Source organism: Tachysurus fulvidraco, chromosome 6 (assembly GCF_022655615.1).
Source record: "Tachysurus fulvidraco isolate hzauxx_2018 chromosome 6, HZAU_PFXX_2.0, whole genome shotgun sequence".
NCBI classification, from domain to species: Eukaryota; Metazoa; Chordata; class Actinopteri; order Siluriformes; family Bagridae; genus Tachysurus; species Tachysurus fulvidraco.
In genome coordinates this window covers 13,605,743-13,622,100 of record NC_062523.1, presented here as the reverse complement: position 1 = coordinate 13,622,100, position 16,358 = coordinate 13,605,743, and the positions used below count along the sequence as shown (strand labels likewise).

Genomic DNA, 16,358 nt, shown 5'->3' with positions numbered 1-16,358 from the left:
CCATTATTACTTTCTGTTATGTGTCTTAATAACTAGGCAAACAAGTCGAAATGCCTAGAACGTTTGTCATTTATACTTCCTCTTGACTTGCAATGCAGACAAAATCAGAAGTGCATTAATGAGAATTATAATGATATTGAATAGTCTCTAAATGTTAAGTTTGTATTTAGCAGATGAGTGTATTGAGCATGACCTTCTGGGGTGTTTGGACCGTATCTATGCAGTGCAGACCAGACTGTAATCGTTTAATTGTATGAATACAAAGACATTCTTTTGCATCTCGGGTTCATCTGGTTCAAAATGTGCGTGTAATGCTCTATTAATGAAGCATTGGAGAATTCATCATCTCATAGAAGTAGACACCAAGTACGGTAATTCTGTCCAACAGCACAGGCCTGCCACTTGCTGTGATGTTATTTTATTCATTACATAAAGATCACAGTACTATTTTAGAGGGTGATGTTGATTGTTTTGCCAACAGCGTAAGTGGATATTCAGTGAATTTTTAAGGATTGAATTGCAATTGTGTTGGTGCCACTAAGACGAATATAATCATTGTTTTATAGTGATGTCAAAATACTTTTGGCTTGTGGTGAATTTTTTTTATTTGGTCTGTAAATAGAAAATTAGACAGCAACAATAACTGTGTGTTCCAAGAACAAAATGAATGCCAGATGGAATGAAAGTCTGTATAAAAGAAAATTACTATAGAAAACTGTTTATAGTTTCTCTCAGATTTTGTTTTATATTGTAGATTAATGTCAGAAAATTAGTTGTACTTAGCCATCACTGATGAGTACATGATTCTTTGCAGAGGTGATTACAAATGGTTGGTCTTCTGTAGTCACTGAAAGAAAGTAGTGAAGCAGGGTTTACCAGCATAAAATCATTTCCTTTTCCATGCTGGGTTAAGTTAGAAAGAGATATACAGGTGATGGGGTAGACACCGGTGTAGACTTAACATGAAAGGGTCAGCTGTTAGTACTATGGGGTGCTACGATATGAAATGATACGATCAATCACCTGACTTCTAGTTAAATGGTGCACTTCAGAGTAATGCACTTGAAAAGACTTAGACCTGCAGAGATGCGAGAGAGAAAGAGAGACTGAATGAATGACTGTCACTCTCCCAGCTCTCCTAAGGTTTTTGATGGATTTGCTGAACTGACTCACACTGGCAGAGAGATCTGTTATCATTTTCCCTCACATTGATTTCCATCTTTGTCACAGCATTATTTAACCTTTTGAAGGACTGACGACACATTTGCTCTTCTGTTTTATTCCATTTACAAATTCTGATGGATAAACGTATCGAGAGCAATAGCCGTTCTTTCGGGCATTACAACCAGACCACTTTAAATCTCTTCTTACAGCTTGACCTAGTTTGGGATCTCCAACAGTAGATTTAATAGCTAATTATAAAGTAGAAAAAATCACTTGTATAATTGTGTATGTCATAGTCCTAGAAATTTGTCTGAATGCCAAATGCTTCTCCAATGTACAATTCTATTCAATAATGGACTGAACAGCATTATCCATTTGTTAGACTTTTTTCATATACCGAATCACAGGCTCTATTTTTTTTTTATTAGCCTATATATAAAGATTGAAGGCTGACCCCAATAAAACTTGGGTTGTGAATATATTTTTGGGGACGGACGGACAGACAAAGAATGGATTCTGACATGCCAGTTGCCTCCTGCGTCATTCCCAGGTTTGGCATGATGTCTGAACCCTGCTGTATCTGTTCCCTGCTCCTTAGTGGCTGTATCCTAGACAACCCAATCACTTCCAACATTCTGTGTCACAGGCACATGCAGTTTCATAGCAGGCCTGAGTGTTCCAGACAGCTACACTTTCAGACATGGAGAGAAAACTCTCATCTCAATTAACTCATTATCTTCTCATAGCTATGGCTTTATAGTGAGTTTTGGTTAATGCTTTAAATAAGGACTTTACATATCACCCAGCACTCGCTTTAATTCTGCTTATTGATGATCACTTTTATTTAGATTGTTGATGGATTCTGCTTTTTTTAATTAGTCTATATTTGTGTGTGCATGTGTGTGTGTGTAGCTCTGACTGCGGCAGCAGGTCGAGGGAAGATGGATGTCTGTAGGTACCTGTTGGAGCAGAGGGCACAGGTTCAGCAGGTGAACAGAAGAGGAATGTGTGCACTTTTGTGTGCAGTGAGACAGGGTCATTGGCAGGTGAGACATTATACATGCAAGCAGTACTGTTGTGTTTTAGTCTTACAGAAGTCTTACACATTAACATGTTGAGCATGTATTCTTTTATTTAATCTAAAGTTAAATTTAAAACTATCTAATTTAAAGCTAACTAAATAATAAAATATAAATAATAATGAAAAATATTTATATGACTGTGGCCTTAAATAGCACCAAAATTAACAAAAAATGGAAACAAAATAGAAAAAGTGTGGGAAAGGGCAAAGACAAATCCTCACCATTTTACCACTGCATTACGTTTCATATCACCTACTTGTATCAAATTCACTATGTAATTTCAGATGAAATATCTGTGTTTTAATCTTGTTAATGTCTTCATGAAGAAATACTTTGTTTACTGCATCTGACTATAATGGGATTGCAGTTTGATAACTGCAGGGAACCTGGAAAATAATTTAGTTATATGATCAGTCTAACCTATTACAATATTCTTTGTGTTCCCTATTTTTTCTCACAGTTAAAGTAAATTCAAAGCCCTGTAAATGTTACTGTATCTCCTTAACACAGACTGATGTTTGTATGTATTAGTATATTAGTGTAGTAGCTGCTTACGCCACCTGTCAGTGCTGCTTCTATTTAACTATAAATTCTAACGCTACAAGCTGTATGAGAATTTAGGTTTGCAGGTGCTTTACGTGTTGATGTCCCGGCAAGCTTGGCATTAATTGGCAATAGTGCATTTAGAGCAGGCATACCAATAATATTTCCTCTCTATATGTTAGGTTGCAGATGTGTTGTTGCAACATGGCGCAGATGTAAATGGAAGTGATAAGCAGGGTCGCACATTACTGATGGTGGCAGCATGTGAGGGTCATCTCAGCACTGTGGACTTCCTCGTCAGTAAAGGTGAATGACCAAACTGTTAATATTAACGTCCGGGGAGCTAGTTCTTTGTTTCTGTTTTTGCTTACCTGTGTACTGTAAGGTCCTTTAAATCACATTGAAAATGCATGAATTCCAGAACAATACAATATTGTATTACAATGCAATAAAAATGTAGATTCTTTTTTATAGGTTTATTGACCTGAATTTTAATTGCTTTAAGTAAACCAGAATCTTTGAATTTACACTGTAATGTCCTATTAATCATAATACCAAAGCCATAGGCTGTAGTTGTTTTAAAGGCATTATATCTTCCAGGTGCTTCTTTAACATCAGTGGATAAGGAGGGGTTAACGCCTCTCAGCTGGGCATGCCTGAAAGGACATAAGAATGTGGTTCAGTTCCTGGTGGAGAAGGGTGCAGTTATAGACCACTCAGACAAGAACGGACGCACTCCTCTCGATCTGGCTGCTTTCTATGGGGATGCAGAGATTGTGAGTTACATGAAGCCTTTTGTTTAGAACAGTTGAATAAGGCACAATCTGACTTGTTTTTCATTAGTTAGCACCAAGTTTAAAATGTAATTTTTGCTGTAGAGTACATGATATGTTTGGTCTCTTGTTAACTGTGGTAGATTCAAATTGGTCATCTGAAGACCCGAAGGAAAAATAGTATATTTTAAACGAGGTCAGCTCAAGAAAGCCTGCTCCTACATTAACAAGACCATGATTCATTCCCCCCCCCCTGTGTCTGTCTGTCTGTCTCTCTCTCTCTGTGCGTGTGTGTGTGTGTTTGTGTGTGTGTGTGTGTGTGTGTGTGTGTGTGTAGGTACATTATCTAGTGGAGAGAGGAGCTGTGATTGAGCATGTGGACTATAGTGGCATGCGGCCACTCGATCGGGCTATAGGCTGCAGAAACACTTCAGTGGTGGTCACTTTACTCAAGAAAGGGGCCAAACTAGGTGAGTTTAAAAACATCATAACATGCAATCAGCAATTTGAGGAGAATTTACTGGATTGCAGTTTCCACAATTTTAAATATTCTTTTTCATCAAAACAATGTGTGGATGATACAAAATTTAGCTTGAACAAATTTCTGTTGATTCGGTAATGTGGCAAGGAGAAATGGGTTCTTTCTTTCTCACTTTCATACAAACACACAAGCCACAGTGACCATTAACAACAGTCATGTGTTCAGCAGCATGGGATCTATTATGACATCAGAATATCAGTATTACATTACCAGATGTATGACTCCCGTTCACGCACATAACCTTCATAAACCTCAGTATATAAAGGATAATATGTTAATGAACTGCCTCCTCACTAGATGGAGCCTATATTTTTTTCTCCATAATTCTTTGCATTGTGTTGTGTTAGTACTGCTGAGTTTTAAACACCTCAGTGTTGGGATGAAAATAGTCCACCATACAAATAACACACAATAACTGCAGTGGATAAGTTTGAAAATATGAAATGTAATGCTGGGTGTGTGTTTGTCTGTGTGTGCATGTGTGTGGACAGCTCTGGAAAAAAAATTAAGACCACTCCATTTTTTTTTCTTAACACAGCATATTTAGATCTACATCAGCCATTCTGTTGAATTCCAGTACAAGCACCTCTTGTTCTACTTAATGAGGTGCTAATTCAGTGGTTACTGAAAGCAACAAAGTTCTGAATAAGGAAAAGAAAAAAGACTCGCGTGGAAAACAATGCTAGTGGTACCTCGAAAAAATAACTGGAATAAAAATATTAACCAGGCCTGGAGAATTGAAATTAAAAGATTTGATTGAGGAATAGAAGGCTTTAATTCTGGCTTTACTGACATCAAGGACCACCATGTAAATGCCAGCCCAATCCCCAGACCTGCAATTCTAACAAATATTGATTTATGAATTCTTATTATTTTAGTTCCTGTTTAGTCTATAATTTACTGTTTAATATTTATGATGAACTAATTCAATTAGTATTCGAAGTCTGAAAACACTATTTTTATTTTGAACAATTGTGATCATCTGCAAATAAATTCTCTAAATAACTCTCAAAAATATTATTATTATTATTCTAAAATAAAATAAAAATTGTTCATTTTACTCAAGCCCATATTTATAAAAAGAAATTTCCCAGTGGTCTCTTTATTTTCATCCAGTGTTGTGTTTGTGTAAATTTTTGTGAATTTTCACCTTGAGATCGTAGACTTTCTATCTCTGTTGCATTAAATAAGGCCTTTCTATCTTTGCTTGTCTTATACTTCTACCCTGTTTCCCTTTTTTCTCTTTCTTAACTGCTTTCAATAAAACTGTCATAAGGCTACCGAACATCTCCTTATGATCGAACAGGTACAGTCTTTAGGTAACTTCACTACGATACTGATACAGAGTAAAGTTGTTTATCTATTTTGTACATGGTGATTTAGCTAAGAAACATGTACCTCTTACTGCCCTGTGTAATATAGGTAATGCAGCTTGGGCAATGGCCACATCAAAGCCTGACATCCTCATCATTCTGCTACAGAAACTCATGGAAGAGGGCAATCTGCTTTACAAGGTAAGGGCTAAAATGGTCAAGAATGAAAATAATTCTCAAAGAAAGCCAAGAGATGTATGACTATCAGTTATATGAAACAGGCCTGGTTACAGTAACAATAAAAGTGAAGTAAAACAAGCCAGTTAACTGAATAATAACACTAAGTCCTTTGAAAGCATAATTTCTTGTATAAAAGTAATTTCTTATCTCTTATGTCAACTATCAGATTAAAAAATAAGCTTTTGTTAAAGATAATGCTGAAGTTAAGAGTGAAAGCCTCAGGTGCTAAGCTTATATCATGAACAACTTCTGAAGAAACTTTGAGCTGTAATACAGAGCAAATTCAACATGATGTTTTAGTGCCAAATCTCCAGGCTTGCTATTATCGTTTGAGCACTTATTAAAATGAAAATGACAATTTATTATCTTCAATTAACTTATCAGAATTTGCCCTCTAATCCATGAAAATGTGGTTTGAAAAATACCTGATAAGAATCATTTAATAAGAACAAAGTACGATTGGAGTAAAATGAAGAGAAGACGAAGTGTGTGTGTGGTACACTGATTGCTCTGTGACATTTAAGTGAATGAGTTTTGTGTCATGGAGAGAGGGGGAACAATTCTGGATCGAGTGATTGATGCAGGGTCAGTTTGTGAGATGTTCTGTATGAATGAGTATCTGATTGTGCTTTCTGCTTAGTTTATTTTATTTATATTTGTTCTTTTTTTACTTTTCTGTTTTTTTACTTCTCTCTCTCTCTCTCTCTCTCTCTCTCTCTCTCTCTCTCTCTCTGTCTATCTCTACACTCTCTCTCTCTCTCTCTCAGAGAGGGAAGATGAAGGAAGCAGCTCAGAGGTATCAGTATGCACTGAGGAAATTTCCCAGAGAAGGCTTTGGTGAAGAGCTGAAAGCGTTTAGAGAGCTGCGCGTCTCTCTGTTCCTCAATCTCTCACGCTGCCGTAGGAAAACTAATGTAAGCATCCATACAAATTATTCCTGTGCTCCTGTCAGACATTTTGGGAAGCATGCTATTAAAAATGAAAAAACTCAGCTTGATAGGATTTTACGGGTGCAGTTTTAAGCACAACGCACATAATATTGTTATGGTTTTACGATACTCAAACCGTTGTTATTCAGGAAACGGTTTTAAAAATGCATAAAAACACTTCCATAATTTGTTGTAAAAACGCAAAATACTGTATGAAAAGATGTTTCTTCCGCTGTTAAACTTTACCAGTCTTTATACAAAGTATTAAAAAAAAGTGTTTAACAAAATTTCTATCACATATGTCTATACTCGTTCTATTTTATTCTTAGAAATTGATATCAGTATCACATATAAGTTGACCAAGTACATTTTTTTTGAAATACATTAAATTAAATGTTTTTTTCATATAGTCACTATGACAACACAGCCTCTTCCTTAGACATTCTCAGACTTAGAAGTGTTTTACTATGCTAAATGTGGAAGAACTTCACTGCATTTTCTGAAGCCCCTGTGTGTGTACTGTCTTTCATGCAGGACTTTGGCCTGGCTGAAGAATTTGCAACAAAAGCACTGGAGCTGAAGCCCAAGTCTTATGAAGCGTACTATGCGCGAGCTCGAGCCAAGAGGAGCAGCAGGTACAGAAGTTAACCATGATAGCACTCTTCCTGCAAATTCAGGTTTTTCATGGTGTCTTCTAACTTGTATTCTTTATGCACTTTAAATATCTCAGTATTTCCCTTTCTCTTCCACTTACAGGCAGTTTACTGCAGCATTAGCTGACCTACATGAAGCAACCAAGCTCTGCCCTAATAATCGTGAGATTCGCCGACTCCTGGCCAGAGTAGAGGATGAGTGTAAACAAATGCAGCGTGCACAAAATAAACAGGGAGTGATGATCCAGTCCACAGTCTCACAAGACTCTGACCATGAGCATGAAGATGGAGAGGAAGAGGAAGACGTAACAGAGAACAGCATAAGTAGGGAGCTTCATGAAGAGGAGGAGTCTTCTAAGATGGACACAAGAACTGAAGCCTGGACCCAAAGCTTGTACTCATTTAACCGGACACTGCCAGAGTCAAACTCACCTCCTCCTCCTCATAGGCAGAGCCAACGGCAGCACCAGCGAGAACCTCTAACACACAAGAGCCTGATTCTCCAGCCCACTAAACAAGCCCAGATCATCAAAACCAACCAGCACATTAACTCCACATGCCCAGCAGGCACAAAGACCCAGTCACAGAGCCATGGCTCTTCCAGCCCAGTCCCTAGCCGCCACATGCTGAAAGCAGGGCCAGGCATCGACATCAGCCCTCTGTCACCCCCTAGTGAAGTGGACAGGTTTCCTCTTTCTGCCACAGTTCACCATGACAGTGATAGGGTCCAGCTATCTGAGGTGTTTGTGTCTTGTAGCTCAAGCAGGGCTCCAGAGAGACTCCTGGCCCACTCAGTGAGCTCCTTAGAGGGCCTGGCTCTGTCAGCAGGACATGGAGCTCAAGGGCAGGAGTTGAGGAAGGAGTCGGTTCAGGGAGCAGGATCAGGCTCTGGATCTCAGCCAGGCAGTATGAGAGTGTCAAGCTCCACCAGCAGCCTGGCATCCAGCAGCAGCCTGTCAGACAGCGGCAAAATGCATGGGCCAGACGTTCGCACCAAAACTAGTGTGGACAAAAGCAAGCCTGCCAACCAAGAGTACAAACCCCGACCTTTTATGGGTGTTATGGACAAAACAGCCCGCTTTCAGCAGCATCACCAACCACAGGGCCAGCAGCCAGTGTCCCGCGCCTGGCAGAGTCACTCAGACAGCCACAGCATGTCCTCAGCAGGAATGAACAGTGAGTTAGCCGTTGCCAAACTGGGCAGCACTTACCCTGAGCAGCTTAAATCCTCCTCTGTTGCTTTAGGGAGTCTGCACAATGGCAGTCTGCACTGTACAACGCTCAGTGACAAGTTCTGTCAGGCTGCCACCTCTTACAAAGAGCCCAAGCCAGTGGTGGCCATGGCACATTCCTACACGGACAACAAGCCCAAACATCCCAGCTTAAGCCGAGATAATCCTGCCATTCATGTAGCTTCAATGAAACCAAAGCGTTCCTTTATTGAATCCAACGTATAAAGCCCATTCATAATACAAACAGAAATCCATTACTCATTGCTTACATTTACTCTCTCTCTCTCTCTCTCTCTCTCTCTCTCTCTCTCTCTCTCTCTCACTCTCTCACACACATACACACACACTCACACACACAGCAAACATTAAATAAAGAGAATTTGTTTTTAAGCTTTTCCTTACACTGTATTAGGCCTTACAACTAAATCGTATTCATGTTTTACTTAACAAAATAGAAGAATACAATTTTCTGTACTTTTTTATGTCCTGTAAGGCCAAACGTATGGGCTAATGGGCTGCTGTCATATCATACTTCAGCCACACTGGAAACAAACCACTGCAAAGGGACGCACATAAACCCACACACAGCACTTTACACACCATTACTGCAAATCTGTCAAGTGCTCATAATGCACACAGTAGGTTTATCTGTTGACATTATATCACTGGTGCTGAAACATAATGACTAAAATGTGGCGATTAATTACTGAAAAAAGAGTAGAAGAGGTCAATAATGAGTAGACACTTTAACCACTAGTGCAGGGTATCTTTGATCCTGTGTGAGAATGTCAGTTTATTGGACATGCGCTAACGTGCCTCTCTCAGCTAATCAAATTGAAGCCTATTGTGAGCTGAGGCAGGTGTGTTACAGGTCGAGGAATCACTCCAGTCTACTCCAGGACTGGATATGACAAATGGCTTTTAACTTTGTAAATAGTTCTTGTATTTTTCAAACCCTTTATTTTATGTAAAAGTCTGTCATTGTATTTGACTAAATGGAAAATCGTATGTGTTAAATGTTGTGTATTATTTTATGCATTTTTTTTTTTTATTTGAGATGTTTGAGGTTGTTGAAAATAGACTCCTGTTTGTATGCTACATATAAATCTGCCCCATAATGTTAAAAGTTTTCTTCTCTCCTTCTATGTGCTTGTTGTTTTGCTGTCTGAGATAATTTATTTACAGCACCTATGGCTTGGCAATTGTAAAAGCAATATATTTTATATAGTTATTTTTGCACAGCTGCTAAAATATTTCAATAAGAAGCTCTATGGAGATAACCTGGGTTAAAGTGCATGTGATGGTTGTCATTTTTAACAAAGAGGACATGCAGTATAAAATGAAAGCTATTAGGCTTGGGGGACAGGAAATTCTATTTTAATAATTATTTTATTTGCAATTCTTGCCATGTTTCAGTAATGTGAATTGTATTATTCTTTAATTACATGCTGTAAAGATGCATTACTGCCATTATTCAAGAGGAAATAATAAATCTCACTGAAAAACAGCCAGCCTGCATCACTCATTCTGTTCAGCCACAAGATATAGCAACATTTCAGCAATTGAACAATTTAGAATTTAGCAATTTAACATTTAGTCTTGGAAAGAAAAAAATCACAGGACTGGTCAGCCAAGGAAAACCGTGAAAGCTGTAAATAAAATCTAAAAAAAACAATAGTCAGTGACATCTCCATCAGCCTTAACAGGGCAGGAAAGGTTTTATTTACATTTTAAAACCCTTTATTCAGGCTGACTGGCAGTCTGACTTAAAGTCTTTGTAGTGTTTATCAATAAACACACTGATATTTCTTCACTAGCATACGGACTAAGATCATTGTCAGTCAAACTCTGTTGGGGAGGAAATGAAAAAAGCACATGATTTTTCTAAGTGCTAGTTTGAGCCGGGACAAGCATCAGGAAAAAGACAAATGCAACAGCTTGATTTTAGTGTTATTTTACTTCTGTTTAATCCTATACTTATGTTCTGCTAAAAACTGGATGGTCTGCCACTAAACACATTTTCAAAGTTGTTTATCAATCTAAATATCGGCAGATTAAATCTGAAATTCGGAACTGGCGTCTCTAAAGGTTTGGCTCAGTTTGTTTCATTTGAACGATTGCTTATAAAATAGATAAAAATATAATCTATATATAGGGGCAAGATTGCTTAGTGGTTAGCACATTCGCCTCACACCTCCAGGGTCAGGGGTTCGATTCCCGCCTCCGCCTTGTGTGTGTGTGGAGTTTGCATGTTCTCCCTGTGCCTTGGGGGTTTCCTCCCCTGGTCCAAAGACATGCATGGTAGGTTGATTGGCATCTCTGGAAAAATTGTCCGTAGTGTGTGATTGCGTGATTGTGTGAGTGAATGAGAGTGTGTTTGTGTGTGCCCTGAGATGGGTTGGCACTCCGTCCAGGGTGTATCCTGCTTTGATGCCCGATGACGCCTGAGATAGGCACAGGTTCCCCGTGACCCGGAGAAGTTCAGATAAGCGGTAGAAAATGAATGAATGAATGATTTTATATATATATATATAAATATATATTATTTATATATATATATACATGCCTTCAGACTTTGGGTTTTTATTATGTTTTCAAGAGGGCTGCTGCATTTATGTTTTTACATCATGTATGTTTATCAGTTTTTATAGGTTACAGTGTTACAGACCATACAGTGTCAACCACATAGTGTTTAAGTTATATTATTTTATAGTAAATTAAATAAACTTTGAACACTAAACCCATCTCATCTGATGGAACACAGAGACAATAGAGACTTTACTGATTGGTTGTTTCTTCACATTTTGTGTTTACTTATCTTGCCATTTAATGTCAGGATTTCAGACAAACAGCGTACAGTGAATGTGTTTAATCTCTAGTTACTGTCCAAATAAGAATATCAATAAACCTCAGTATAACTTAGACTTAAACTAGGACACAGTTTGTACAGGAAACATCCTCAACACAGGGGGATTTCAAATAAATAGAGTTTAAAATCAGTGAGAAACTCTACAGAACCCCAAGGCCACTTAGTACGTTGTGTGGGAAGTAATGATGGTGCTGCAGAGCAGGAAGTTTATCGCAGCTGGATCAGCACTGCCAATCACACCAGTCCTTTCAGTTTCGAAGAACACAACAGTTTCACAAGCACTGAAAATATCTGTGTTGCTATGTTCTATGCTAAGACCATGGATGTATATGTGATGGCATGTGCTTTTCTTTCAAAAGCATTTTATTTAGAGTTGAAGATCTGTACTGTGGCTTGAAGTATAAAGGCTAAATGAGCAGAAACTAGCAGGAAAGAAGTTCAGTAAAAGTTCAGTACTAATAGTTGTGGTCATGCAAGGATTCTGCTCAGACACGTATTTTAAACACATCCTTTTTTCCCTTTTTTTGAAACCCTTGTATTTTTTATTTTTTGTTGTAATATTTGTAGCATTTTAATCTGTATACAGGAAATGTCAGCATGTATTCATGTTTTCATGAATTGTGGATTACACCAAAGAGCCAATCCTGTATTTAGATTTGCCTTTGTTAAAATTTTTAGGTTAACATTTTAACAAGGTTAACATTTAGAAATGTAGATAAATGTCGATTATGTATCAAAACTATTTAGAGATAAAGGGAATGTGTGATGTAACACTGAAACCCACAAACCTGTTTATGACCTCCTTCTCACAGGAAGTCCTCTGGAACACCAATACCAGTCTACAGCTCCTTTATTTTAGCTACCTTAAAGTCTCAGCAGTTCAAAACAAACAATGCAATTTGATTTTAATTCCAAAGCTGTCAGTTTGAAACAAACACTGCTGAAAAAACTATTTTACATTATGAAATACACAGCATTGAACAGAAATGAATCCAGTAAAAAAATAAAAAATAAAAAATAAAAAAAGCATTTCATTGCCTCTGCAGTCTCATCTGTTAATAAAACACTTCATCACTTCAATTCAAACTTCTTAAATTTCATGGTCAGGCACACACAGCTCGTCTCTGTAGCATTACCAGCTTAAATGAAGATAAATGTAATAAGCCTGAATCTGCATCCTGTCTGCCTCATGGATAAATCGGGAAAGCACTTCAATTTGTGAGATTGTGTGTTTGTGAATGTGTTTCACTCCTCTGGGGTTCTGTGAATGAGAATTCACACAATGCCTGATTAGTTTGCTTTGGGAAAAAGTGTAAAACCATGAGTACCTAAATATTTCATTTTCAGGCACTGAGCTCCACACCCAGAGCTTACAAGCACAACAGCACTGATTTCTCTCCACAGTGACCAGGTACTGAGATAGTAGATAAAAAAAACTCTTATAATATGGAATGACTCAGTTATAAACCCAGAAAATAACAGCCATTCAGCAAAGCAAGTAATCACTACTACAATGATAATAATATATAGGTGTAAAGATAGAATATTGCTTCCCTCATATATAGTTCAATAGAAACAATGGAAACTGAGTTTCAAATAAAGCACAAGCTTGAGGTCACCATCACAGTGATAAGCATTTATATCCTTTAATGTACAATTTATTAGCTTTTAAACTCTTGAAGGCTCCTAGTAGAATCCAGATATATAGAAGACTATATTACAGAGTGTACTTTGTGAAAATATAAAACAAATAAATAAATGTTTTTCTTTTTTTCTCATTCTTGATCATTCTGAGAACACAATCAATATTTAATTAGCAATAAATTCTGTATACAATGCTGAACACGACAGTTTACATGTTTGTGATTGAGTGTGAACAGACCTTTCGTATAGTTTTGAGCTCACACAAAGAAGGCTGCACAGTTCACAGTTGCTCATCTATACAGATGCCATGATGTGTCTAAGGTAAATATTTTGTTTCCTTAAACAGAATTTTAGATTATTTAAGTGTAAAATGCAGCCAAAGAATCATTTAGCGTTTGTGAATACACAAGATCCCATCCCTAGATAAGGCTCACAACCTAAAAGCTGCCAATAAACTAGCTTCTGCCTTCATGAGTGAACTTCAGCCAGCTGAGGCTTCTGCGTGAGAGACAGAAATTGTAAAGTAGCTGCAACCTGTGCAATGTGGAGACATAACCGTGTATTCAGGAAGAGAGGTTATATATTAGAAACAGCAAAAAATAACTGTGTATTATGTCGTTATGATGCAGAATGTTTTTAAATTACATTCAGTTGATTATTTTCTTGGTATTCTGTGAGTCTTTGCGTAAGTGCATCGTCTCTTTTATGGCTGTAGCCATAATTCTGCTTTTCTGCAAAGAGAAAGTGCTTTTTAAAACATCAGAACTACAATCAGAACTTCCTGCACAAATATTGACCTGCCACAGCTCCTCTCTCTTCTCTGGCCATGAAGTCAGATGTTTCTTCACAGGAGATCCTGGAATATATAATTCTCCTGTAAATCTCTCTTCATTCTTACTCTTCTGGTTTGACTTTCTCCTCTGTCTTGCATCATCTTGTCCTTGCCAGCGACTTGTTAATAAAAGAAAAACAATGTGTGGGATGATAATTTGAGAGTAAGTTCATGTTTGCGACTGTCTCAGCCATAAGTGACTGTAAATCTCAGTAAATACTAGACCATTTATTTCTCTAGCTATTATTTCCCCTCTTTTCTGTGTCTAGTCTTCAGTATCAGCACTTTGTTAGAGTAAGAATTAAAGCTATTCTTATCCTATCCTTTATATCTGTAGCTGTTTTTTTTATATCTGGATTGTGTTTACATCTTCAGGATGGAGGGCATTTTAAATTTGCCATTTCTAGATGACATGACACAGCTGTCTTTCTTTTGCCTTATAAACTTAAAGGGAAAGATTTCTAAAGAAAAAGATTTCTAGCTGCTATACCATAAACAATGTTTTTGTAGACATCCCACAACATTAATTGTAACTCTGATTGAATAAAAAATGTAGAAATAAACTTGGGACATGATGATTAACTACACTACTGGTTCTTCCCAACAACAGCATGCATGGTTTTATTCCTTAATCAGTAGATCAGGTATCAAGGGTCAAACATTCATAAACATATTAAAAATGAATCCAAGCTGATTTTTAGATCAGAACTGCTCCTCTTTATCTTCACATCAGACACATTAGATTAGGTTTAACACAAAATGAATATAATACTCAGTGCATGTCAGTATGCAGGTCTGCTCTTTTCTTCAGTAAAGCTCTTTAGGATGAGCTGTGTAGTGGGTCTGCACTGGCACAAATTCAGTAAAATGTTTACTTCTAGGAGCCTGAGGACACCGAGTGGCTGTGTATGAATTCTGCCTGGGTGCAAGATGGCTTTTTAGTTGTACGTGCAGGGAAAGAGATTTCCTGTAACCAGTGCCAGCTCTGTCTTACAACCAGACTCCTGTGCCATCTGTCAGCATGGAGCTGATACCTAACCAACCAACAAGAACACTGTGTGGCTGATCAACTCTCTCACACACACACACACACACACACACACACACACACACACACACACACACACACACACACACACACACACACACACACACACACACACACACACACACACACATTTATTGAGGTCTGTGCCGAATCTGGTCACTAGTACAGTTGCTAATCCTGACCTGAACACTAATACAAGTAATCTGCAGATATGATGTTATATTTGTTAATTGAAATAGTTAAAAAGTTCACCAGGCATGCGCTCAGATAATAACACACTAGAGCACATCTGTTCACTTTGACTAAGTGTATTGTAGATTATTGGATTACTGTGTTAAAGTATGACATTGTAGTACCAAAGGGTCAATCAAACTACAGGTCAATTATATACACAACAAGCTTATGTAAAGAGCAAGGTACTAGAGTTTAATGGAAATGTAATTTACAGCATAAGATAAGACAGAGAACCGTAATGATGATATAGTGCAATTTTACTTTTAAGTTAAATAAATTTCCAAATCCTACCCTGAAGATAAAGCTATCAGTCCACCCAGTTAATACACATGATAAGAGAGAGAGAGAGAGAGAGAGAGAGAGAGAGAGAGAGAGAGAGAGAGAGAGAGAGAGAGAGAGAGGGAGAGAGAGAGAGAAAATGAACAGTGATCAGATCATTTAAGAGGCAGGTGAGAAGGAGTAAAGCTCAGAGAGAACAATCACCTCTCATGCTGTGTATACAGTAAAGGACAGTTCCCTCATTCAACACACATATACAATACATTCATAAGGACTAAGGTTAGACTTTACTATTTACTTTACTCTGCATAATAATAGTAGAAGAACCAATTCCATCACAGTGATGTGACCTCTAGTAACAAATAACACAGAGATGGAACGTGAGCTGACAGACCCCTAGTGGCCAAAAACTGCAATGACAAGTGTGTGTGTGTGTGTGTGTGTGTGTGTGTGTGTGTGTGTGTGTGTGTGTGTGTGTGTGTGTGTGTGTGTGTGTGTGTGTGTGTGTGTAAGTGTGTGTTAAATGGGAGGGAAAGGTTAACATATTCTCATAATAACTCGAGTGTCCTTTACCCCACTGAACACCTGAAGCTTTCTGCCTGACATGAGTGCCGGTCCTCACAAATGTGACTGAACAAGCAAATCCCCACAACTGTGCTCCAAAATCTAGTGGGAGGCCTTATCAGAAAAGTGGATTAATATAATAATAAAGATAAACTAAATCTGCATGTTATGTTCATAAAGCACATGCTGGTATAATGTTCAGTTCAATGCAAACTTTTGGCCACAGTGTTGATGGTAAAGTGAAATGACACGAAAGGAAATGCTGTAAAGAGCCAGACCTGAAAGGGAAACACCATATATTTGGATTACAGCTACAAAGAAGAGTAAAGTCGAACCCATGTTCATTATGAGCATATTGTAAGCAAAAACAAGATGATATACTTCAGCAGTGAACGCCTGAAGTCACCACTATTTATCA

The 16,358-nt window shown here is 37.8% G+C and overlaps 1 protein-coding gene across 8 annotated transcripts in view; it reads left to right on the top strand.

Moving 5' to 3' along the window:
- tanc1b (tetratricopeptide repeat, ankyrin repeat and coiled-coil containing 1b) overlaps positions 1 to 9,977 on the top strand; it is a 107,951-nt gene extending 97,974 nt beyond the window's left edge. For 7 of the 8 annotated variants that reach the window (XM_047815177.1, XM_047815174.1, XM_047815175.1 and 4 more), the window contains 9 exons: positions 2,077 to 2,210; positions 2,972 to 3,095; positions 3,390 to 3,565; positions 3,900 to 4,032; positions 5,380 to 5,409; positions 5,526 to 5,617; positions 6,424 to 6,570; positions 7,120 to 7,220; positions 7,342 to 9,977. In XM_047815177.1, the coding sequence (XP_047671133.1) occupies positions 2,077 to 2,210; positions 2,972 to 3,095; positions 3,390 to 3,565; positions 3,900 to 4,032; positions 5,380 to 5,409; positions 5,526 to 5,617; positions 6,424 to 6,570; positions 7,120 to 7,220; positions 7,342 to 8,695 (2,291 nt within the window). In that variant the 3' untranslated portion in view covers positions 8,696 to 9,977. The remainder of the gene's footprint in view (positions 1 to 2,076; positions 2,211 to 2,971; positions 3,096 to 3,389; positions 3,566 to 3,899; positions 4,033 to 5,379; positions 5,410 to 5,525; positions 5,618 to 6,423; positions 6,571 to 7,119; positions 7,221 to 7,341) is intronic. The other variant, XM_027164442.2, reaches the window with a different exon arrangement.
- The last annotated feature ends 6,381 nt before the right edge of the window (positions 9,978 to 16,358 follow it).